We start from the raw sequence: 25647 nt of genomic DNA, 5'->3' as shown, positions 1-25647 counted from the left end.
TGTGTGCCAAAGAAGTATGTACTCACTAAGCTGATATAATAAACAAACCTCCGTGCTATGGCAGAACACTGTGTGATGCTATACACATGGAATTGAGCATACAGTGTTTCATACTCCATTATTCAACTGGACTGTCACACTTAGGCAGAGGACCCTCATCCTCTGAGAGACCACTGGCTCGGCTCTCAAAGTACCACTAACTTGTGACCTTAGTCAAATTACCTTCTCTGAACTCTATTTTTTAATATGTAAATTGCAAGAAATTGGGGCAGCTGGGTCACTCAGTGGATTCAGAGCCAGACCTAGAGACTGGAGGTCCTGGGTTCAAATACAATCTCAGACACTTCCTAGCTGTGTGAACCTGGGCAAGTGATTTAATCCCCACTGCCTATCCCTTATTGCTCTTCTGCCTTGGAAAAAATACACAGTTTAGATGCTAGATGGAAGGTAAGGGTTTGTAAACAAAAAATTACAGGGAGTCAACAGAAGAGATAGATCTCTTCTAGCTCAAAATGTGCCCCTAAATCCAATCAAAAGACTTTTTTTTTAAACTTTCACAAACCCCAATATTTCCATACCTATAGAACCATCCTTGTCATAATGTGGGCAGGAAATGTAAATAGTATCACCTTCATACATAGAGAAATGGGCTCAGGAAGGAAATGTCAGAAAGAAGGAGAGGATATCAGAAACATGGAGATCATCTGATTCTGTCTGGAACTAAAGATGAAGCACTGGCACCACCAGTCCATCTGTTCTTTGTCTATGGGCACATTTCACACATTTCATGCTCCTAAGACAGTAGTTTCCAACTGGTTTTGCAATTCCCCAGAGAATTTCTTGTTATTGAAGGAGTCTTGTGAAATGCTCTCCACTTCCACCAAACACAATTAATGTTATCTTATTTCAATAGTATAAAAAAGGCATTTATGCAAGATAGTTAGAACCTGACCTTAATCCAAGTGTGAAGTTATCAGTGGGTTTTGTTCTTTGTTAAAGAAATTTTGGGTATCAGGAAAGAAATCCAGTTTCCCAGAATCTCAGAGACCTCAGCCCATATCTAAATAGGAATTTCTAATCAAGAGTTCTTAGCCACTGGATTGTAAGCTCTTTGACTTTTTTTTATATCCCCAATGTTTGGCAGAGTGATTGGCACATTTATATTTTGATTAATGTTTATTGATTGATTGGAATCCATATATCCCTTAGGGGTTTATGAACTTGGATGGGAACAAAAAATTACATCTTTATTTTCACTACCCTCTACCTGAAATTTAGCATTTCATTCAATTATTTAAAAACATTATTCCCAGAGTTCACCTAACTGTGAAAGAGGTCAATGACTCCCCAAAAAGTTAAGATCACCTGCTGAAACATGCCCAAACAGTTATTAAGCCTCTACTAATATACTTTATTTTTATTCATTTATTCGTTTTAAAAAACCCTAACCTTCCATCTTAGAATCAATATTGTGTATTGGTTCCAAGGCAGAAGAATGGGAAGGACTAGGTGATTGTGGTTAATGCCTTGCCCAGGGTCATACCGTTAGGAAGTTTCTGTATCCAAATTTGAACCCAGGACCTCCCATCTCTAGGTCTGGTTCTCTATCCATTGAGGCACCTACCTACTTTTTACTTCTAATTATAGGCAAACCACTATCTACCAAAGTAATTCATTCATTTTTTAAACTGCTGTGATTATTGCAAAGTTTTTCTTTACATTGAAATGAACTTTTTACCATTGTTTTCTAGACCAGGGCCAAAAAGAATACGTTTAATTGCTTTTTTCACACCAAAAGCCTTCAAATATTGGAATATAGTTACCAAGGTTGTTCCCTCTCCTTCCCTATGTCCCCACAAGCTTCTTTTCTCCCATTAAATATGCTTATTTTCTTCAACAAATAATCCTCCAAAAGCATAACCTTAAGGCTTTTGACCATCTTGGTTGCTGTCTTCTGGACTCCTCCACAGCTTATCGATATTCTTCAGGATCTCAGAAACCAACTATAATACTCCAGATGTTCCCTGATCCAGTAAGTGTTCGGAAGAAACAATTACTAGTTTCCTAGCCCTGGATACTACGGCTCTCTTGATGCACCCTAAGATTGAATGAATTTTCTTGGATGATGAATCACAGTATTCATGCATGGTAAACTTGCAGGCTACTTTATTTGAAGTAATTTTGGGCTGTTTAAAAAAATAATAATTCTTGCCTTAATCAAAAATTTCTCACCTCTACAGAAAGGAAAAACCTTTGGCACTGAAGATAGAAGATATTGGTTTGAATCTCTACTTTTAATATAGATTACTTTTTTAAAAATAGACAGACTATCATTATGAGCAAATTGTTTAGTCTTTCTGACTCTTAATTTCTCCATTTGTTAATTGAGTAAAAAAATACTAGAAATCTCCTTCAAATTGGGCTGTTATCCCCAAAATGTCATAGAAATGTATCAGAGGCTTATTTGATATTTACATTTTTATTATGCTTTAACATTTATAAAGGACTTTGGGAACAGAAGCCCTATGAAAAAGATCATACAAGGATTTTTTTACTTAACATAATAACATTTCTAGAGAGCATTAAGATTTCCACTGTACTTCTCTTTCAATAGGCCTATGAGGTAAGCACCAAAAGTAATATTATTCTCTTTTTACATGGAAGATTACATGTGTACACTCCGTGTCAGAGGCAAGATTTGAACTCATAAGACTCTTTAGGCCAGCCCTCTTTCCACTATTCCAGGCTGCTTCTCTATCACCATTTTATAGATGGCTTAATGGGAAGATTCACAGAGGATGTTATTTGCTTAAGGTCAAAAAGCTATTAAGAATCAGAACCAAGGTTCAAGCCCAGATCTCTGGATTCCAGGTCTTTTGTCTTTCCCAGTGCACTCCTCTAAGCTGGTTCAGACAAACTTAGAATCTTATGGAGGCAAAGAGATATTTTAGCGAAACCTGACTTTACCGAAATGGCCTATGGAAATCATTTCCTATGCCTGAGACCTTGGATTTGAGATCTCTCCAGAAAAGAAGGAACGTAAACAGTTAGTTTAACAACAGCTCATTTAACAACAGCTCATTTGCTTTTCCTTCCTGGCTAAATTTTGCCAAGAGTATGATAACCAGGATTCTTACTAAGACTGGACCACTGGTGACATTTTCTTTCCATCTATCCTTGTTCTTTGGTATCGGTGACTCCTTTGGGTAAGTGGGAGGGAGACAGACAGACAGACAGAATCAGAGACAGAGAGAGAACATGTCCACTCTTTCAATGACTCTCTAATCCCTTCTCCATTTGCCTGGCTTGGGAAAATGTCCAGCATACACCTTTGTTTAGAGCAGGAGATACTATGCTGGATTTGAAGTGAAGAAAACTTTAAATGGAATATAGTCTTTGACATTTACTCTGGCTATATGATGTTATAATTAAAATAGTGAAGCCATAAATTGTGGCATTTATAAGAGTGGATGCCATAAACTGTAAGAGTTAAAATAGTTGAAGGTCATAAACTGTGATAATTAAAATGGTTGAGGTTGTAAACTATAGTGAGTAAAGTAGTAGAAGATATAAATTATAGTAGATATAAGAGTGGGTGAGTAAATTTGACCGCAGAAAATATGTTTTCACTACAGTGTTTGTTTTAAGTCAAAATATAAGGTGGTCGCCAGGGAAATATTCCCAATTATGAATATACCCAAGTCAACTGGGTTTATAGAGATTTTAATTAATAATACAATGAGGAATCAAAGAAAGAGAGAAAGAGAGAAAAAGGAAATAATGAGAAAAGGATAGACTGGCCCCGGGTAGCCCTGGCCAACCCAGGCCTAAGTCCTAAAAGAAAAGATCAGTCAGTCAGTTATCACTCACCATAAGATCTGTTCAAGCGAGGATTCTGGGGGACAGAGTCTCCCCAGAGGGAGTTCCAGTCAGAGTCAGCCTCCCTTGAGAAACTTCCTTAGAGATTATCCTTCAAGAGATTCTTCTCAAGAGACCCTCCTTAGAGCCTGTCTCTCAAGAGCTCCTTCTCAAGAGATCATCTTCTCAAGAGATTCCTTTTTCTTATATAGGGGGTTTTCTCCTATGTCACCTCCCCTAAGTTCTTCCATCTACCAATCACAGTAGACGTTTTCCAAAGGACAGCCCATTCTGAATTCACAGCTGAGTCGACTAATCCTTTTAGTAAGTTTGAACCAGAAAAAACTTCTGAATAAGTTTTCACCTCTTTGCTCCTTGTAAATTCACAAGTTGCCTGACCTTTATAGGTACTTAGCACCCTATTGTATTAATTCTAAAAATAGGCATGGCTTAAGTATGGGTGTAAGCATTTCTCATTGTTCAGCAAGGAGTTTTCTCCCCTAAAGCAGTCCTAAGTAGGGTGGAGTAGAGGTCCTCCCATTTCTGACCCAAGTAGAGTTCTCACATTTTAGATCTAAGTAGCTTCACTGTTTAAAATGGGGAATGGTCTTAACCAAATGTTCTAAGGTAGAGTCTAAGAAATTTCAAGATTCACAATGACTATTGGCTTACTAGTCTGAGATAATTTCCTCAGAAGGGATAATAATCCCTATACTATATACCTGCTTATTAGAGTATAAAATATATAAATATATCTTATATTAATATATATTAGATAAATAACCTATTTGTAAACTTTAAAGCCAAATTGTTATAATTACCATTATTTCTGTTGAAGACAAGGAAAATACTCTCAGTAGGGTCTGAGCTTCAAGTCCAAGCACTTTTTTTTTCTTTTTAAAATTCTTACCTTCTATCTTAGAATATCTGATTCCCATGCAAAAGAGCAGAACTTATATACAGCAAGTTGGAAGACTAACTTGCGTATGTCTACCTTCAGAGAAGGAACTGATAAATAGAAACAAGCCAGACATGATTTTATATATATATATATATATATATATATATATATATATATATATATATCCATCCATATATCTTTTTTATTTTTAAATTCTTACCTTCCATCTTAGGTTCCAAGGTAAAGGAGCATTAAGGGCTAGGCAATGAGGGTTAATTGTCCAGGATCACACAGCTAGGAGATCTGAGGCCAGATCGAACCCAGGACTTCCCATCTCTAGGTCTGGTCCTCAATACACCAAGCCACATGGCTGTCCCTAGTCCAAGCACTTTGAACAGTTATCTTCTGCATACCACTGAGCCTCAAAATCCCATTTATAAGAGATATAAGAGAGAGCCTAACTGAAATCTTAGCTGAACACAAATCCCTTCTTCAACATAGGAGTTTTTTATTTTTGTAACATTCTTGTGAGCTAGGTACTATTATTATTCTAATTTTAAAGATGAGGAAACTATAGACTGAAAGAGTTAAATAACTTGCCCAGTGTCACACAGCTGATGAGCATCTAGTTAAGAATTTTAATTCGGGTCTTCTTGACACCAGCTTCAGTTCAGTGTCTATTATATGCCACCTAGAAACATTTGTTTGTTGTTATTCAGTTGTTACTACTCTACATAACCCTATTTTGGGGTTTTCTTTGCAAAGATATTGGAGTGGTTTGTCATTTCCTTCTCTAACACATTTTACAGATGATAAAACTGAGGCCAACTGGGTTAAGTGACTTGCCCAATGTCACACAGCTAAGAAGTATCTGCGGCTAGATTTGAACTCAGGAAGATGAGTCTTTCTAACTCTGAGCCCTAGACTCTACTGTACCACTGAGCTTCCCCAAGATGCTTTTATAATAGCCTATAAAAGAGGTCACCAAATACTTTACTGGATACTGTCCACGGGTACAGAGAAAAAAGGCGGGAAAGGGGGAGAGATTTATGATATTAGAAATTGGTCACTAAGGTAGCCAGTAAAATGAAATACAGTTTTAATTTGGTAAATCTGTTTACAAGTTCTATTCCTAACCCCATCACTACCCCAGTTACCAAGGCAAAATGATTCATGTTGTTTCTCCCACTTCCAAATTCATAGGCTCTCGGACCACTCATTTTAGTCGGAGGAAGCTTACAAAATAATCCCCTAATGGCTCTTGGCCCTGTTCTCTCCAGGAACACTCCTGCCTGTTTGAAATATTACCCCATAGCAAAGTTTCTTGCCTGATTCTTTTTATAAAAATAGATCAAATATTTATTTTCTTAAAGGCTTCCCAGAGAAATTACACAAATATAAGAGCATCTCAAAGTTGTACAGCATTGTCCCCAAGCATCTTTGCCTACTGGAAGCTGGGAAGAGCAAAAGGAGGAGGAGGGGGAGGAAGAGAAGGGGAAATGAACTTTTTAAAATTTACTTCAGAGCTCTTCAGGCAAATAAGTATAAAAGATGCCCCTGAAACAAATTGTAATGATCATCTGTCAACTGCACAATCTTAGAGCTGAAAAGGATCTAGTATAATGGTACCTGGCTGAGAATCCCCACTAAAACATACCCAACAGTGGTCATCTCTTGAAGATCATGAGTGAGGAAGACTATTACTTCCTAAGACAAATTAATTCACCCTAGGCCAGAGCTAACTGTTAGGAACTTTTCCACATCAGAGTAGAAATGTCTTTGCAAACTTCTACTCATTGCTTCTAGCAAACAAATCGAATCCATTTTTCATGACAGCCCTGTAAATATTAGAAGACAGCTAATGTTCCTTCCCTAAGTCTTCTCTCTACTAGGCTAAATTTCCCACAGTCTTTGAACCATCCTCAGATGGCATGGTTTCAATGGTATGCTCAATTTTATTGATGCCATTTCAATTTGATAAGTATTTGTTGATTTTAAACCTGCTCTCACTAAAACATATCATTTCTAAGGTGGTGGAATGGAAAGAGCACTGAACCTAAAGTCAAAAAGACCCGAGTTCAGATCTAGATCCATAGACTTACTAGCTGTGTAAGGCTAACCTCTCAGCCTCAATTTCCTCATCTGTAAAAAGAAGATAACAGACCCTACTTTCCCAGGGATGTGGTAAGGATAAAATATGTGTAAATGTCTTTGTAAACTTAAAACTATTTAAATGACAGTGATTCTTTTTATTTCTAGGGGTCAGTCCTACTCTAAATCCAAGAATCCTTACATTTCCTTATTCCTTGCCCCGGTAACATTTTATTTACAAAATTGTAATTTTTATGTGGACTACTTCTTATTCATATCTACTTTCAGTGCCCAGCACAACTTACACAGGGTCCATGTTGGCTGTCCTACTCCAATGCCAGAGGAGATGGGTGTGGAGCTTGGAGGATGAAGTAAAATAAGGGTAGAGAATGGGATTGGGGAAGACTAAGACAAAGAAGAGGGGGGGGGGGCGGAAAGAGGAAGAAAATGGAGGGGGAAAGGGAGAACCAAGACAGTTTTAGGAGGTCAGAAGGGGAAAGAAGGGGTAAGATGAATAGGAGAGCAAGAGATGGAGGGAGAAGAAGAGGATAGATGGAGAACAGAGGTACAGACTAAGTGGGGAGAAGATGAAGCAGAAAGCGGAAAGCTGAAGGCAAAGGAATGGGAGAAGAATAGTAGTTTGGAGAGAAAAGAGGAGGAGGGAGAAAAACTGGAGTGGGGGAAGAGGAGCTTGCCGAGGAGGTGGGGTCTGGCCCGGGGGCTGGGCGAGCAGCTGGCCCCAGACACCGCCTACTAGACAGCTGCAACTGGCCCAAAGGCACAGCCCACATACATACCTCTTTGCCCCAGAACTCAGGCTCCCGCAAGGCTGCCTCCTCCTGCCTCAAGACTACTGCTCCTCCTTGGTTAATCCCTGGCTGCCTCAGCCATACTTGTCTCTCCACCCCCTCCCACAAACTCCCCCTCGTCCCGCCCCTTCTCTTCTCCAGGGTGTGTATTAAGGGGTGGGGCATCGGATGCCTGGCTCAGCTTTAAAATCAGGCTCTGCTCCACTGCCAGCAGAGCCTGAGTAGAAGCCTGTGTTTGCTTATTCTGAAGCCTAAGGGGCTCTCTGCGCATCTTGCATGTTCCTGGATAACTCTCTTGCCTGGGTCTCATTTGAACTGAGCTTTTGATACCTGCAGCTCCAAACTTTAGGGGCTTACTTCCTCCCACCCACCCTTGTTTGGCTGCCTAGAGGCTAGGGCTCCATACATTCTGGGTCCCAGAACCCTCTGGGGGGAGAGAGAACTAAGCCCAGTTTCTCAGGGCAACTTTCCTTGGCTTTGGCTCAACAGGGTTTTCAGTAAGGCCCATTTGCCTTCTTCCCTCTGGCCTGTCTGCGCTTCTTCAGTACCCCTGGTGTGGGTGACTGGGGTCTGCTTTTGTTTCTCAGCTATCCCACCACCCGGTCTGTAAGGACCTTTTAAAACCTTAGTTCCAGCTGCAGCATTTGAGCCTGAGGCCAAGTGGAGAGGGGTGGACCATGCTCCCCAGTACCTTTCTGTTGTGCGCCCTGGGGTTGTTGGCACTATTGAACCCCTGCCAGGCAGAGCCTCTGGCATGTCCCCCGCGCTGTGATGTCTCCAAATGCCCCAGTCCCAGCTGCCCGGGAGGCTATGTGCCCGACCGCTGTAACTGCTGCCTGGTGTGCGCAGCGGCCGAGGGTGATGCTTGTGGACGAAAGGACGACCCCCCGTGTGGAGACAGCTTGGAGTGTGGCCACCCGGCCGGCAAGCGCTTCGCCAAGGGGGTCTGCCAGTGCAAACTGACCTACCAGGTGTGTGGCAGCGATGGGCGGACCTACGACAATGTGTGCCGGCTGAAGGCTGCCAGTCGCAAAGCCCTGCAACAAGGGCTGCCCGCTGTCATTCAGATCCAGAAGGGTGCCTGTGAATCGGGTAAGAGGAGCATGGGCCAGCTGTGCGCAGCTGTCGGGGAGGTGGGGGGGAAGTCAGGAATCAGAGAGGTCTAGCCTGAAAGAGCTGGTACATAGAATGGCAGAGCTTGAAAGGACCTTAGAAGAAAGCAGGAAATTGGCCCCAGCATTTTCTCTGACTGTCCCCATGCCTAGAAAGCTCTCCCTCCTCTTTACCTATGGACCTCTCTGGCTTTTTTTTTTTTTTTAATCCCAGCTAAAATCCCATCTTCTACAGAAAGCTTTCCCCAGCCACTTAATTCTACTGCCCGCCCTCCCCGTTTTCCCTTTTTACTCTGTATATTACTTCTTTGTATATTTTTTGTCTCCTCGTTTAAATTGTGAGTTCCTTGAGGATGTTTGTTGTTGCTCAGTACTTTTTTCAGTCATACTGGATGACTTTTAGTAACTGCATTTGGGGTTTTCTTGGCAAAGATACTGGTGCAGTTTGTGGTTTCCTCCTCCAGCTCATTTTACAGATGAGTATACTGAGGCAAACAGAATTAAGTGATTTGTCCAGGGTCACATAGCTCCTAAGTGTCTAAGTCCAGCTTTATCTTAGGATGATGAATCTTCCCGACTCTGCACTCTATCCACTGTGCCACCTAGTTGTCCATGGTGCCCTCTATGTGCCTGGCATTTAGTTTCTTGAATGACATAGATCACTAATTCTAGAAAGGAACTTAGAATTGAAAAGTATCATATCTGAGAAGAGCCCTGGAATGTCATCGTGAGAATGGAATTTAGAATTTAGAAGTCAAAATACCAGAGCTGAAAGAGATCTTAGAATTTAGAACCTAGAATGTCAGATCTGGGAGGAACTTTATGACTTAGAATGTCAGAGAGAGAATTTTTAAAAATCTCAGAAGTATCAGACTTAGAAAGACTTCAAAGGGTATCTAGTCCAATCCACTCATAAATCAGAATTCCCCTTACTAGATCCTCAAAAGTGGAATCTAATTTTTGCTTGAAGGTTTCTAAGAAGTAAGAAGAAATCTACTACTTGTCCTGTGCTGCCCATTCTGCTTTTAGATAGCTTTAAGTTGCTCAGTCATATCTGTCCATGTCTGATTCTATGACCCATTTGGGATTTGCTTGGCTATGACCCTGGAATGGTTTCCCATTTCCTTCTTCAGTGAGTTAGGCAAACAGAAGTTAAGCCCAGGGTCATACTGCTATTAAGTGTCTGATGTCATATTTGAACTCAGGTCTTCCTAACTCTAGACTCAGGGATTCATCCACTGAATCACCTAGTTGCCTCCAGATAGCTCTAAAGGGGATCTCAAAATATAAAATGTTAGAGTTAGAACATGGACCCAAATAAAAATAGGACTAGAAGGGACCTTTGAGATAACCATTTTAAAGATGAGGGAACTGAGGCTGAAAGTGGAGGGGTGACCCCATTACATAAATTTCCACCAGTAGAAATCCTACCCATATTTTAGGATCCAGAGAGCTAGTAGGGAAGCAGGGATTGGAACGCTATGACCTGGTTCCTTGTCCAGGGATGTTTTTGACACCACTTCTCAGTTTAGAAATGTGCTCTGGTTAGGAAGCTGACAACAAAGAGGAATGGACTAGAGTAGGCTGCTCCAGAACTGGGAAGAGAGCCAAGGACTCAGTGATGGCAAGCCAGGAACTCTCAACTGCAGTGTTCAATAGCCTAGGAAAAGCTTAACAAAAGGACCATTAAGATTACAGTTACAGAGTTATATGTGTATATATATATATATATATGTATATATATATATATATATATCTGGAAGGAACATTAGGGGTTCTCTAAGGATGACATCTCAGTTTACACATGAGGAAACTGACTTTCAGAGGAGTTAAATGACTTGCTCAAGGTCATGCCATCAGTGCAGTAGAAAGTACAATTGAATGAGATTTTAAAAACCAGATCTTATCTCTGCCCCTAATTTGTTGTGTGACCTAAGATGAGTTTAGATCCTACTTTCCAAATTCTAGTTTTTTTCTGTAAAATGGAAAATTATACTTAATATATTATTAAGCCTGCTCTTTCAAATCCACCATTCACTGATTCACCTCCCTTTCCCCTTTGCTCCTCTCAAATTTTTTCCTAAGCTTACCTTCTCTCACTTACATTCCCCCTTTGACAGTGTTAATAAAATAAGCTCTAATAACCTCTGAAGTGTTGGGGAGAAAATGTATTAACTTTCCTAAATAGCCCAGTTAACATCTTCTACCATTTACAGAATATGTTTGCATGACCAAATTTCTTTAGCTTTCTGAACCTCAGCTTCCCTATCTGTAAAATGAGAATAATGAGCCTTCATAATCTACTTTCCAGGTTCTTTGTGAGGAAAGTATTTTAAAAACTGCAAAGCACTATAGGAAAATGAAATTATTATCATAATTTTATCATGAAAGGCAAGAGTATTATAATGGATAGAGTGCTGAACTTGAATTTGATGAGACCTGAGCTTAAATCTCACCTCTGTTATTTGGGTGACCCTAAGTAAGTCACTTAACTTCTCAGTGTTCTAGGCTATTCTCTGACACTCTCAAATGATAGATTTTGATTTGCTCTAATGGAGGGAGCTCATCCCCAGGGAGTTCTCTGTAAGCTTGTATTTAATCACAACTTTCATTTTTATTTTTCTTTAAAAAATAAAACAAACCCAAACCCAAACTCTGATCTAATAGTTCAGTGCTCCAAACATTTAACTTTTTAAATCCTTGCTTTGTAACATCTTTCCCCATTCATATTTTTCTATATCAGTTTGATTTTGTCCTCCCCTCTGATTTGTATGGGGAGACATTTTATGGGCTGAAAGATTTCAGCATGATTCAGTCATATAGCATATATAAAGGGCTGCTCTTTCAGCTTTTAAATTATTTAATTGAATTGAACTGAATTATGAATGGAGCTGGTTCTAAGTGAAACCTACCCAGTAGGTTGTCTGGAATACTCATCATGACTCCCAGTGAGGAAATATATGAGTAGGGAGAAAAGCATCACCTGGGGAATCAGAGGAGACCTGAGTTCTAGACCTGGCTCAATTTCTTCTGTTTGACTTTGGGCAAGTAACTTTGGTTCTCAGTTTCCCAAATTGTACAATGAAGGGAGCATACTAGAAAATTTCTAAACTTTCTTTCAGCTATAACTTCTGTGACACTATGAAATGTTTGTTTTTCAATTGATCACTGATGCTATGTCGTGGGATCATAGATTTTTTTTTGAACCAGAAGGGAACTTAGAGATTATTAATCCAATTCCTTCACTTTACAGATCAGGAAACAGGCTTGGGGTGGTGAATTCACTTGCCTAATGTCACATGGGACCTGAGTAAAGGAGTTGGGACTTAAACCCAGGTCCTCTTATCTCAATCCAGGGCTCTTTTCATGGTGCCACATTGTTTCCCTTTCCATTCATCATAAATTATCCCATTTTTCTCTGATGCTGAATTAGATGTTCTCAGTGAGGACTAAAATGCATTGATGGTTCCAGTTTCATATTCAATAGGAAATTACTTTAAAGATCATCATAATTTCTTTATGAAGTCTTTAGTAGCTCACAGTGACATCATACTTTGCAATTCAATTTCATCCATAGACTCAGGGGATCCTCGTAAAAACCACAAGAGTTAGGTCTACAAGGAGGATTTCTCCTATGGTATTATAAAGAGGGCTTCTCCTAATTTTCAGAGGACAAAACAAATGATTGGATTGGTTAAAGTGACTTGTTCAAAAGTAACAAAACCTGGACTCCAGACCAGGTGTTCTGAGCTCAGGTCTAGCTAATGTTATTTCTGAGACACAAGAGATCAGTTATGGAATCTGGTACAAGGTGAGTCCATCCTGAATCCTATACAATGAAGTTTGATTATTGGAGTTATCAGAACGATATTAACATTGTTGGGAGCCATAGTGGCATAGTGGAAAGAATCGTGGCTTTGGAATCAGGGGAGACACTTGGACTTTAATCAGGGTTCTGCTAAATTGGCTATGTGACCTTGGATAATCTCTTGACCTCTCTGGGCTGGTATCCTTTTCTTTAAAATAAGAATAACAACTCCATTCTACAACAGTATTGTTATAAGAATCAAGTGAGGTCATGCACAAAAAGCTCTTGGAGAAGTGTTATATAAATATAAACTTTTCTCATTGCTTCCTGTTTTATTAATGAGTCAATAGATATTCATTAAGCACTTACTATGTGCCAGATATTGCACTAAGCACTAAGGATATAAAAAGAGTGAAAAGAAAGTCCCTGCCCTCAAGGAGCTTCCAATCTAACAGAGGAGAGGACAAACGAACAAAGCTAGCCAAAACAAACTACATACAGGATAAAACATTAACAGAGGGAAGGTACTGAAATAAGAGAAGCTGGGGAAGACTTCCTGGAGAAGGAAGGATTTTAGTTGAGACTTAAAGGAAGCCAGGGAGGTCAGTAGTCAGAGCAAAGGAGGGAGAATACTCTGGGCATGGAGACAGACATAAGGAATGCCCAGAGCCAAGAAATGGAGGGTCTTATTCACAGAATGGCCGGAGGACAATATCACTGGACTGAAGAACATGGATCCTCAGTTGGATTAGATGATCTCCATCCTAGATGTGATTTACAGTGGGAATGGAGTCCCTTGTTCTTACAACTCAGGATGTTGTGGAGAAATCTTCTGCAATTACTTTCCCTGGGTATTCTTGGCACAACTAGGTAGGTAGCTCTTTCAGACTGGGGAGCAGGGGGAGAGCTGACACCAGAAAACAAAACTGACTGTTCTGATCTCCCCAAACCACAGAGTAGAGATCACCTAGGTCTTTCAACAGGTATCTAATTGTATATCCCACATACTTATCAGGTATCATCTAAAATGAGATTGCATATAGCCCCCCTTCAATATATGCTTATCTTTCCATACTACTCTCTGTCACAATTCCTAACTACATCCTTCAACTTCTTCTCTCAAAGCCCTTCACACTAAATGAACAACACAAGCAACAACAATCATCTTCTCCCCTTCAAATACACATACACACACACACACACACACACACACACACACATGCCAAATCCGAACTATGAAGGTCAGTTTGGTCAAACCCAGATAACAGAGTGCTGGACTTGGAATTAGGGAGACCCAAATTCAAATCCTGCCTCAAGACATTTACTTAGCTGGGTAAAGCTGAGGAAGTCATTGGGTAAGTCAAAAAAGGATCAAATGAGACAATATAGGTCAAATGTTTTGCGAAACTTACAGCACTGTATTAATGCCAATTATTATTATTTTTATTATCAATTCTTACAGTTCTCCATGTTGGAATGAAATCCTACCTATACTTTAGGGACAAGCTCAAGTACCTTTTCTGCTACGAAGTCTTTGAAGATTACTAGATTACTTATTACCACCCCCAAACACCTACTACTCCCAAGCTTCTTTAGAATTTTGTTTATATCTTCCTTTTTATCTTCGTATCCTACGGGAAAGTCAGTTTGCTATGATGGAATGAACAAAGGACCTGGAGTCAGAAATCACCTGCCAACCATAGGCCTCAGTTTCCTCATCTGCAAAATGAGAGGATTGGTCCAGATGACCTCTGATATTCTCCTAGATCCTTTGATGCAAGTACCTGTCATGGTAAAATACCAGTCTAGCCCATTCATTGCCATCATTCCTTCTTATAGGTTAACCTGTGACCAATGATTACTTCCTTAGAGTTGTGTGGCTATTTTAGTCACCAGTCTCAAAGGATGTGACTGAATATGATAAAAGGCCTTTTCAGGGACGCAATTTACCTCTCAGGGCACTTGGTTTTGCTCCTAGCTTGGGCCTAATTAGAAAGGATTTCTAACCAAATCCTTTGCCACACTTTATAAAGTGTTCAGGGAGAAATAGCAACTATAACTGCATTCATGAAGACAGGCCAAAAGTTCCCAGGGTGCTTTCCAGCTCACAAAAGGCAACTGATTTGTGGGTGTTTTTAATGTCTTTTTCATATCGAATGGCATGAGCACCTAATCTTGCAATTATGATATATTCTGGACATCTCAATCAAATTGAGGCCAGAGTATGCCAATAATTCAGCATTACACACTTAAGGAATCTTAAAATGAAAAAATTCTCTATCCAGTATTAGCATGCCTATGACAAGCAGGATTTGACAGCTCTTTCAGCTTTATTTAAATGTTTGGAGTGTCTTTTTTAAAAATCCTTTTTGCAGCTTTCTGGGTTGTCTGAAGCCTGGAATTTAGCATCTTGAATAATCATACAGACTGTGCATGCATGAGTGTGAGTGTGAATATGTGTGTGTGTGCATGTGTTTCTTCTTTCTCCAGAAAACCATAGTTCAGATGTAACATCTGGTTTTCACAGAGGACTCATATTTGCTGCAGTCTCACAGCTGGGTTGACAAGCATAGGGAAGCCAAGAGTCTTGGCCAAAGTGGAATGAGCCAGGAACTCCACCATTTAGGATGTTTAAAGACCAGAATATTTGACATCTGTAGCTATTGCTTCCTAAACACAACCTTTTCAATACTCTCCTGGCCTCTGCTATTTCCGACCAAAGGCCATATGGTTGTTAGAAAGTTGACTCTCTGAGCTCCAACAAAGAATGCAAGTTGAAAGGAGTAAATAAGCATGTGTTCCAGTGAATCAGGTGGGAGTTTATAGCAGATGAACTTATGAGTGATCCTTAGAGGAACTTCTCTTCCTTTTGGCCAAAGATACAGCACTTAAAGGGAAGAAAATTTGGCTTTTGATTTGTCAGTAACATGAGTGTTAAGATTCATAGAATTTTGGAGCTGGAAAGAATCTCAGAAGCCATCTAATCCAACCTTTTAATTTACAGATGGGCTAACTCTGTCCCAGGGAGGATAGATAACTTGCTCAAGGTTACATAAGAAGTAAGCTTCAAGGGACCTCATAAACCACCCTCTTCTCCCCAACCCTTACATGTAGATCTTCCCTATATCCACAGACATCTCTAAAGGCTTGAGAAATACAGAATAAGTCTAACCCTTAATTACATGGCAGCCCTTCAGATATTTGAAGGTAGAGAACACATCACTGCTAAGTCTTCTCCTCTACAGGTTGAAACATCCTCAGTTCCTTTAAATGGTGTTCAAAAGGGTAAGGTTTTAGGTATATGATCTGCCCTGGTCACACACCTCTGAACATAATTGAGCTTGTCAGTGCCACTTCTGAAATGTGGGACCTGAAACTGGACACTGTACTCCAGATAGGGTGATGTGGTCTAGACAGATCAAAAGACCAAAGTATTTTCTGGCCATTCTTAGTCACGATGTTGTTCAAGCAATCTAGTTATATTTTCCTCATACAGAACTTTTCTCCTGACTTTGTGGTCCAACTGCAGTATCATACCTTCATTAAAATTAGTATGCTTATATTATATAATTATAACTAGTATGCTAATAGTAACTCACATTCTAAAATCGTCATGAGACTTGAAGGGTACTTTCCTCATAATCTATTTGTGAGGTAGATAGTATGGGGTATGATTATTCATTTTACATTTTACAAATTTTTTTCATTTTACAAAGAAGAAAACAGGTTAAATGACTTGCCTAGTGTCACACATCTAGGAGATAACAGAGAAAGGAAATAATTTATCTCAACTTGAAATTTATTCTCCTTTCCATTATATCATGCTATCGCTCTGTGTTCCATTGACAAATAGTTTCATCTTGCTAATATACTTTTAGATTTTGCCTGTTTCCAAGTACTGTTACTCATTGCCCTTCCTAACTTCATGTCAGCTGCAGAAGAGGCAAGGCATGTCATTTATGGTTTCCTCTGTGCCACCGATAAAAATACTGGAGGAAACAGGACCAAGGACAGAGCTTCACTGTACTTATAGACTTTCTGCCCCTTACCCCTTTTTCCATCTTCCTGGGTTAATTTATCTCTTCAAAATCAGACTATTATAGGAATAAAAGTGAGCAGATGGATAGTGGACAGCTAGAAGGGACTTTAAAATTTATCCAGGTCAATTCTTCCCCTTCTTTTTTCAGATGAGAAAACCAAGACCTAGGAGTTTGTCCAAGGGGCATGTATATTTTACTTAGCACAATCAATATTTGAACTGAGATCCTCAGACTCCAAAACCAGTCAGTTTTGTTTCCCACTCTATAACATTGTATAGCTTGATGATTACAAAATATGAGCTCATAAAAGGTAAGCTTTTGGTGTTAAATTTCCCATTTCAAAAATAAAAAATAAATGATGGCCAGCCTTCTTTTTTATTTAATTAAGCTCGAATGACCCTTAAGCACTACTTTAGAGATTTAGAGACAAGGGAGGGAGGAAGTGTTCCTATTGGGCTGCTGCGGGTGATGTGAGAAATGTCCTCGGCCACACTTGGAGAGGGGGAAGGGAACAGCCCCTCCCCCCCGGCATGTGTGTCATAGATTTGCCATCATGGTTCTAGAATGAGGTAATTAATGATGGTCTTCTGGCCCAAGGATCCCTTTAGCCAAACGCAGAGAAGCTCTTTCCCAAGTTTGCTACAAGGTAATTCTCTTTTAGCTTTTTTTGCTCACAGCAACATTCTAACAACAACTATGCACATATACACATGTAATATATGTGTGTTTTATATACATAAATATGTTATATATACTCACATTTGTATATATTTAGATGTTAGGTGCATAAATGGCCAAATTTACATATGAGGAAACTCAGGCACACAGAGAGTTTAAATGAATTGTAGAATCTTAAAGCTAAAGGATACATTGGAAATGAGTCAAGCCATAGAGTACAGTATCAATTCTTTCTGTGGTACCCCAGAAAAAAATTGTCTTATGAAACAAGAATCATTAATGATTCAAAGCAATTGGAGGATAAAGTTGTTGAGAAGTTTAGCAAACTAAAATGTTAAGTTGAAAAACGTATTCACTTTACAACAAAACTAATTGTAATAGAAATATGAAGTCTCTAATGACTCATGATACACTCTTAAATAGGATTCTCTTATAAACATCTGAATTTCTAGAACCGTCAGGAATGACTCCTCCAATTTTTATGAGGACTTTTACAGAGATCCCGAGAGGTTAAGGGAACTTGCCCAATGATGCACAGTGGCAGAACCAGGACTTCTGGGCAGGTCTCCTGTTTCTTGACCCAGTGCTCTTTGTACTAAATAGCATTCTCTCTTACTGTTCTCAATAAGGGAAATCCCTGAGCATGACTCCAACTCCCATAATTGCTCTAGATGCTGGAGCAATGCCATGTGGTAGGTTCGTGATTTCTTTGGGAGGGATGTTGACCTAGACCAGCTGGGGGACTTCGGTGGGGATGGGAGTGGGTGAAATGAGTATCATGAGGTTCTTTGGAACAATGGGATCTGAAGAGAGTTGGAGAGAAATGGTTTTTGTTTCTTTTCATTAGCTTGGAGTAAAGAACTTTTAAGGGAAATATGATCACTCCCTTCAAGTCTAGGAACAGTTAGGCCTGTTCTGCATGGCCCCAGGGGTAGAAGTTAGAGGGGAAACCGATTGGCCATCATTCTTTAAAGAAGTTTCTCACAACTCCAGGTGTCTGACAAATGGTATAATTACAACTGCTATGTATGTAGTGTTTGTTAACTTTTCAAAGTATTTTGCACATACTTTGATAGAATAATTCTATGTGGTAATAAAAATAATAATAGTAGTAGTTATAGTTATTAAGCATTTATATAAGGGGCAACTAGGTAGCACAAGGGATAGAATACCAGGTCTGGAGTTGGAAGGATCTGGGTTCAAATGTAATCCCAAACACTCCTAATAAGTCACTTAACTCCAATTGCCTAGCCCTTGACACTCTTCTGTCTTAGAACAGATGGAAGGCAAGGGTTTTAAAAAAATGTGTATGGTGCTTTAAGGTGTTCAAAGCACATTACAAATATTCTACTATTTGATCCTCACAATAATCATAGGAGGTATGTGTTATTATAACTCCATTTTATAGATGGAGAAACTGAGCCAGACAGAGGTGAAGTGACTTGCCCAGAGACTAAGTATCTGAAGTCAGATTTGACTTGGGACCTTCTGATTCCAGGTCCAGCACTCTATCCACTGTACTCCTAGCTGCCTGTAAGTACTCTGGGTGCTATAATCCTCATGGTAACACATCTAGTAGGTACCAGAAGTAGGATTCAAACCAATGACTTCCCTACCTGAAGTCAAATACTCCATCCCCTACTCTACACTGACTCTCCTGCAACAAAGAAATAGTTTTCAGTCATCCGAAGTCCTCAAATGGATGTTGAATGACTCATTGGGGGTACTTGTTCATTTTTCAGGTAAGGCATTGAACCAAATAGTCCCTAAGGTCCACATATAAGCTGTTCTAAATATCAGCAAGAAAGCAAACTGAGAGTTGAGTCATCAAATGAAATAGTTTTTGTAAAGTACAATGTATGGTGCTTAATAAATGCTTATCTACTCCCCTTCTTTTCCTGCTTCAAAGCTGATGACTTTTAAAAAAATTATGATATTAACTTTAGATTCCCCTAAATCTCAAGACTCAAGAGAAAATAGTCAGATATCTTCTCTCCCTTTTCCCTCTACACAAAGAAGAATGTTAGATGAATAATGTTGGAATGAAGGCCCACTGAGCCAAGATTTTTTTTAAATTAGGACTTAAGTCAGAAAACAATCTGCCTTGATGAGACAACTTCTGTCTGTCTGACCTAAGACCTGCTTAACACAATTCCACAGTAGGAATGCTCTGTTCCTATGCTGGTTCATAATATGGGACTTATTCAGCTGGTGCTTGAGTGGATGAGCCAAAAAGCTATTTGTTTTTCTGATCATGCTCTGAGAGTAACTTGGCATTCATCAAGAAAACTTGGTATTTAATTAAAGTGGGATGCAGAACTCATCAGAGAAGTTGCCAGGCCAATAGATTTAGGCAAAGATAAAAGGACTCAGTTTTCTTCCCACCCTTTCCTTCCTTTAAAAACAAAAGCAAACCCTTACCTTCCATTTTAGAATTAGCAGGAAGGATTAGGTGATGGGGGAAGAGGCTCATAAACCTAGGAAGTGTCTGAGGTCAGCTTTGAACCCAGGACCTCCTGACTCCAGGCTTAGTGATTTCTCCACTAAACCATCTAATTGTCCACCACCACTCCACTCCTTCCTTCCTTCCTTCCTTTAAAATGTGAAAGCACTGAAGGGAAGATCTACTCATGTTTACCCAGGTTCTAATCCCAGCTCTGCTATTGACCAGCTTGATTATCTTGAAAAGGTCCATTTCTCTTTCTGGGCCTCAGTTTCCTCATCTGTAATATGAGAAGGTAGAGTCCTGATGTCTCTTCTAGTTTTGAGCTTCTTTGAGTTTAGGAGGCTACAAGAAACTCAGTCTTGAAATGTCATGTAAGATACTGGAGACATCCCCATTGACTCTTGGTTAGCTGACTTTTTGATATAAAGTGACAGAACAATTTTACAAATTAAGTACTTTGATCTGTTCTCAGACACTTATTGACTGTGTGAACTTGGCCAAGTCATTTAACTCTGTTTGCCTCAGTTTCCTCCTCTGTAAAATAAGGTGGAGAAGGAAATGACATGTTATTCTAATATCTTTGCCAAGAAAACCCCATATGAACTAATGAAGATTCGGACACAACTGAAAATGGCTGAACAACAAATGCATATATATTTATATGTTTAGTATCATTATATTAATATTACATATTAATAATTAGTATTATTATACATATTGTTAAAAACAAAAACAATTTTAAAAAGCAAAATCCTACTTTATATATATATATGCATATATATATATATATAGTATTAAATACATAAAGTAGGGTTTTTCATTGGTAGAAAGCCCATAAGTCTAACAACACTATAGAGTCAAGGTGGAATATATACAATTAAGATTTCAATGTGGCGTAGCAGAAAAGGTATTAGATGTCAAATCTGAAAAGGTAGGTTCAAATTCTGGCTGTGTTTCTTACTAGCTCTACCAAAACAATTTTTAAATGAAAAATATTACTTTTGGACTATCTACTAGGATAACATAGTTATTTACCAAATCTCTCTTCCCTGGGTTTCCTCATATTTTTAACAAGGGTGGGGGATTAGACCAGAAGGTCTCTAAGCCTATTCCAATTTTGGAATCCAATAATCCTAGGTGGGGTCAGTCAGGGAAAGAGTCCCAGAAGACAAGAGGAAAACTAGACTGTCCAAGAGCTTCAATTTCTTGAGCTTAGGAGGTAAGACTTGACCATTGCCCTCTTCTCAGAAGAAAAAAATAAGTAGCCTTTCATCTATATTTTCAGCATTGGATCATTTCTACTGACTCAGGGTTTGGAATGCAAGTGAAGCAATGCCCCGCTGACCTGTGCTATGAGGAGAATTGAAATCACTCCTCCCTTCCCTTTAGGGTTCTAGGCTACTCTGACATTTTAGAGTATCACAGGATTGCAAGGTGACCTAGGAGTCTCCAACATTTTTGTTCCCCAAACCTTCCCATATTCCCTATTAAGAATGAAAGGGAATAAATTCTAGAGGTTTGAGAGAATATACTTAAACATAATAAATAAAAATAAAGATATTAATTTTTCACGAAGAAAATAATTTAGTATATAACATGTTAGTATCAAAGTTATCAACATATTTTCTTTCACTAACACAATTATACTTTTGGAATAATTCAATAGGATAATAGTAATTTACCTAATTTTTTTCATACTGGGGAGAGTTTCTGATTAAGGTCAAACCCTTCATTTTATAGGTGGAAAAACTGAGGTACAGCGAGAAGAGCTTTTTTCCAAGGGTACCACAGATAGTAAGTAATGGAGCCAGTATTTGAACCCAAATCTTTGGACTCCAGTCACAGTTCTTTCTGCAATACTACTGCAGCCTCCTGTTTAGTTGAGGACCAATTCTGGCTGTACAAAAATGACTCAAAAAGGAGGAGGAGCTTCCTGTCTTTTTTTTAGAAAGGGACGTAAGTCAAAATCTAGGACAATTTGCCCGAGTGTCTGAGTTCTCTGGAATTTTCAGTTAAATCCTTTCTCTCAATCACCATCCCCCACACCAGTGACATAGGGGCTGAATTTTAGCTGTTGCCACTCCAGCTCAGGCCTGCGGGACATTGGTCAAACCCCACAGAAACCATTACACAGAAGCTGCTGAGGTTATTCTTGGCCCTGTGATGCTATTCAGCAAGAGGCAGTAAGGATGCAGAAGAAAGGAAGGCATTAAGAGTCTCATTCCCTGATATAATTTAAAAACCACTGCAGGGTAATTGTCAGGGTTTCAAAGAACCCATTTTGGAAAATGAAATGGGAACTTTGAGACAGTGGAATGGTGGCTGATGTTGCGGTCCTTCTCAGAGGGGTTTCTTCAGGGGCATCGCTTAACCACTGGATGGCCCAGACTCTGTCTATTGGGAAGGCATTCATACAGACTAGAGATTTAAGTTGGAAAGAATTATAACAGCCTAGCATTTAGAGACCACTTTAACAAAGTTTTCAAAACACTTTCTAAGTTATCTCCTTTGATCCTCACGGCAATCCTGGGAGGTAGGTGCTTTTATTATTCCCATTTCATAGTTGAGGAAACTGAGGCAAATTTTTGCATTATACCTCACTGCCTCCTAAACCACTACTGATTTCAAGGATGTCAGTTATTGGTGTCTGCCAAAGAAAATATTTTCCTCCTTCTGGTCAGGAAATTCTGACTCCCTTTTTTACCATCTGAAGATATAGGAGTTGCCTTTCCTTACAAATGAATGCAAATTCAGTCTCTCCCCATCCCTCCTACCCAAAAGCAGTCACAGGAATGTTTTGAGCTAAGGGGTTAAGCCACAAATTCCTAACTCGTGTGACTTTTAGGCTCTCTCCAGCCAAAAGAGACCACCACCACCCCCAATAAGGTTTCCTTTATTGTTCTAGGGAACCAAAGTTTTTTGGGAGTTATAGATCATTTTTGTGAGAAGAGAAATGAGATAATTGGAGAATTCCATTGAAATTAAGAGCTGACTTCAGAATGCTGGCCTGAGGACAGGAGCTGCCCAGAGGGGGAGTTGTTTTCATTTTTTGTTTTTAGATGTATGCCTTTTGGGGCTAATGTAGTATATGTAGGAAGCCTGGCTTGAGGGAAGCTGAATTTCTTTTCTTCCATCTCATCTGGAGGATTCATCTGTACAGATGGGAAGCATATTAAAAGCTCTGACTTTTCCTTTCCCTACTACCCTACTGTCCCTTGATATCCTCCCAGGATTGCAGAATTTCAAAACTGAGAGGAACCCAAGAGAATGTAAATTGAGACTAGAGAATATTTCCTTCTTTGTATTTGTACTTCCAGCCCCTAATCCAGTGGCTGGCAAACAGGAGGTACTTAATAATGCTGATTGGTTGCCTGACTACCATGGTCTTCTAGTTCAAGCTGTACTGAATAGGAATTTCTTCTGTAGCATTCCCAATGGGTAGTCATATCCCATTTACCCTTTAAAGATTTTAAAGGACAGTGAGATAGTATTAGAATTAAAGGTGAGTGGGACAGTGGGTTTAAAGATTCCACACTTGGGCAATCACAAGAGCCATGGTAACCAGGTTGGGGGAAGAGATAGCCTTCTGTCCTGACCAGACCATATATTGGGAGCATCATGTTAATTCTGAACACCATATTTTTAGAAGACTATTGACAATCTGGAGTGTATCCAGCTGAAGGACACTAGAATGATAAGGGGCTCTGAAGTCATTGGCTGGGGAAAACTAGAGAGGGAGGTACAGTGGCTGGCATTACACACACTGTCAAGTCTCTTTGGTGAAGGGAGCATCACTTAACCTCAGGATGGGCCAGACTCTCTGTCTGTAGAGTGGTCATGGGTCCAGACCACAGAGTATCTTAGGGTTGAGAGTTGTCCAGGAGTTCAGAGAACATCTAGTCTGACCTTCTCCACTTCTGGAGGAGAAAACTAAGGCCAAGAGAGGTGTTAAGAGGCAAGTCCAAACTCACTAGATAGAACAGGTAGTCAGCAAGAGAGCCAGGTTTTGATTCCAGGGTTGCTCCCTAAACCAATGCCCCCCCCACCCCCATGAGTAGATCTGGTGCCTGCCTTCAGCTCAGATACTTGGACTTTAGTAAACTGAGCTCATTGTATAAATCTATTCAGGCACAGACAGATGGATCCCTCCCTGGGAGTTATTTGAGATATGCAAATGAAAAAAAATTTGCTCCCACATATTTTTTTCAGCTACACCCTGAGGGTCCCCTTGAGTATCATTAGTTGGACCTGCTGGGCGTTGCTTTAAACTAGAAGCTTATGTAAGCAAGAGGTTTTATTTCCTGTGTGTGTATGTGTGTGTATTTCAATAATCTTGGACTGACATAAAACTAAGTGGCAAACTCTAAATCTGCCAAGTTGTCCCACTCTGTTTATTCTGTAGTAATTCATCAAAGAGATTTACTCCTGCTGGCTGCTAAATGTGGAGACTAGAAAGAGTCTCCTGCTATTAAAGCATCACTACATCTCATGCCACTTTATTTATCCCCACCCACCCAGTGCAGACCTGTGCTCCAGGGCTGACCCAGTACAAGGGAACTTTGATTTGAGGCTTATAATCAGGAAGATTCTGATGTAAACTGCTCTCAGAGGTTAGGCTCCAGCTGTTTATCTGGGAAACAAGATACTACATCAGGGCTAAGAGGCAACATGGAGCCTCCTATTGGGCTGACCACAATGATGCCTCAGAGGCTCTTGGTGGAGAGGCAAGAATCCTAGCCTCCAGGCACATGGGGTGGGAAGGGAGACAGTGCAGAAATCTCTGGTCTGGGAGTCTGAGATGAACCACCTGAATAACCTAGAGGAAGTCACCCAACTTCCATAAGTCATCTATCCCTCCATTAACCCCAAGGGCTTGGCTTATATCAGTAGAGAACAGGAGCTCTTGCATGGGACCAAAAACAATTTCTTCTCCTGTGGAGTAATGGTAACAAATATACTATATTCACTATGAATGTTTCATATCTTCGGTACAATCATTCCAATGTGCACCATCTGAAGTTTGTCCTTATTAGAATTTCCCATATCTCCTGGACTGGAATTCTCTGTAGAATTTCAGGCTATTATCCTTTCTCTGAACTTTCTGACATCTGCTGGCATCCCCAGGAACAGTAAAATGGATGGAATGACCCTGGAGTCTGGAGGACTTAGTTTCAGATCCTACCTATGAGACTTATGGACTGTCTGACTGTAAGTAAGATACTCAACCTCTCAGAGACTCCTAGGGCATCTACCCTTTCATAAGCCCTAAATGAAGCGATGCATTTAAAATGCCTTCATAAATTCAAAGATCCATAAAATTGTTAATTATTACTGTCCTGCTTAGAAGGAAGGTTCTTCAGTGCAATGTTGGCATGTTAGAGAGATGGTTCTTTTCTCCTTGTGTCACAAAGGAAGAGGTAGATCTACTGTGCTTTGCCCTTATCAGCTTTTTTCTGGGGTAGTGTGTTCCATTCAGGGCACCATACTTTGGGGGGGCCATTGACAGACAGGATGGTGAGGGGATGGGAGAACAGTTTATAGACCGATGGATGCTTAAACTGGAGACCAGATGACTTGAGAAGGGAATGATCACTATCTGAAGGGAAAATGAGTACTAATTTTTTTCTTCTGGGCCCCAGAAGGTATAGTGAGGAGCAAGAAGTATAAGTTGCAAGAAGCAGACTATAGCTTAAGATAAAGAACTTCTCAACTATGAATTTCTTATGAGAGAGTGAGTTCCCCATCACTGGAGTTGGTCAAATGGGGCCAGTGTGACTTCTTGTTGTTGGGGGAGTTGATTCTTTTCTGAATCCTAGATTCAGAAAAGATTTAGAGTTAGACTCGAATTTAACAATTAGCTAGTCCAGTCTCTGAGTCCCTGAATGATTAAGTTTCTTTACCCAA

At 39.8% G+C, this 25647-nt stretch overlaps 1 protein-coding gene across 1 annotated transcript in view; it reads left to right on the top strand.

Annotated features, from left to right (window-relative positions):
• The first annotated feature begins 7630 nt into the window (after positions 1-7630).
• Positions 7631-25647, top strand: part of HTRA3 (HtrA serine peptidase 3) — a 49294-nt gene continuing 31277 nt past the window's right edge. Inside the window, exon 1 of the mRNA XM_001372576.5 lies at positions 7631-8751. Within this exon, the coding sequence (XP_001372613.1) occupies positions 8337-8751 (415 nt within the window). The 5' untranslated portion in view covers positions 7631-8336. The remainder of the gene's footprint in view (positions 8752-25647) is intronic.

Source organism: Monodelphis domestica, chromosome 6 (genome assembly GCF_027887165.1).
Source record: "Monodelphis domestica isolate mMonDom1 chromosome 6, mMonDom1.pri, whole genome shotgun sequence".
Taxonomy (NCBI): Eukaryota; Metazoa; Chordata; class Mammalia; order Didelphimorphia; family Didelphidae; genus Monodelphis; species Monodelphis domestica.
This window is presented reverse-complemented; position numbering and strand designations above follow the sequence as displayed.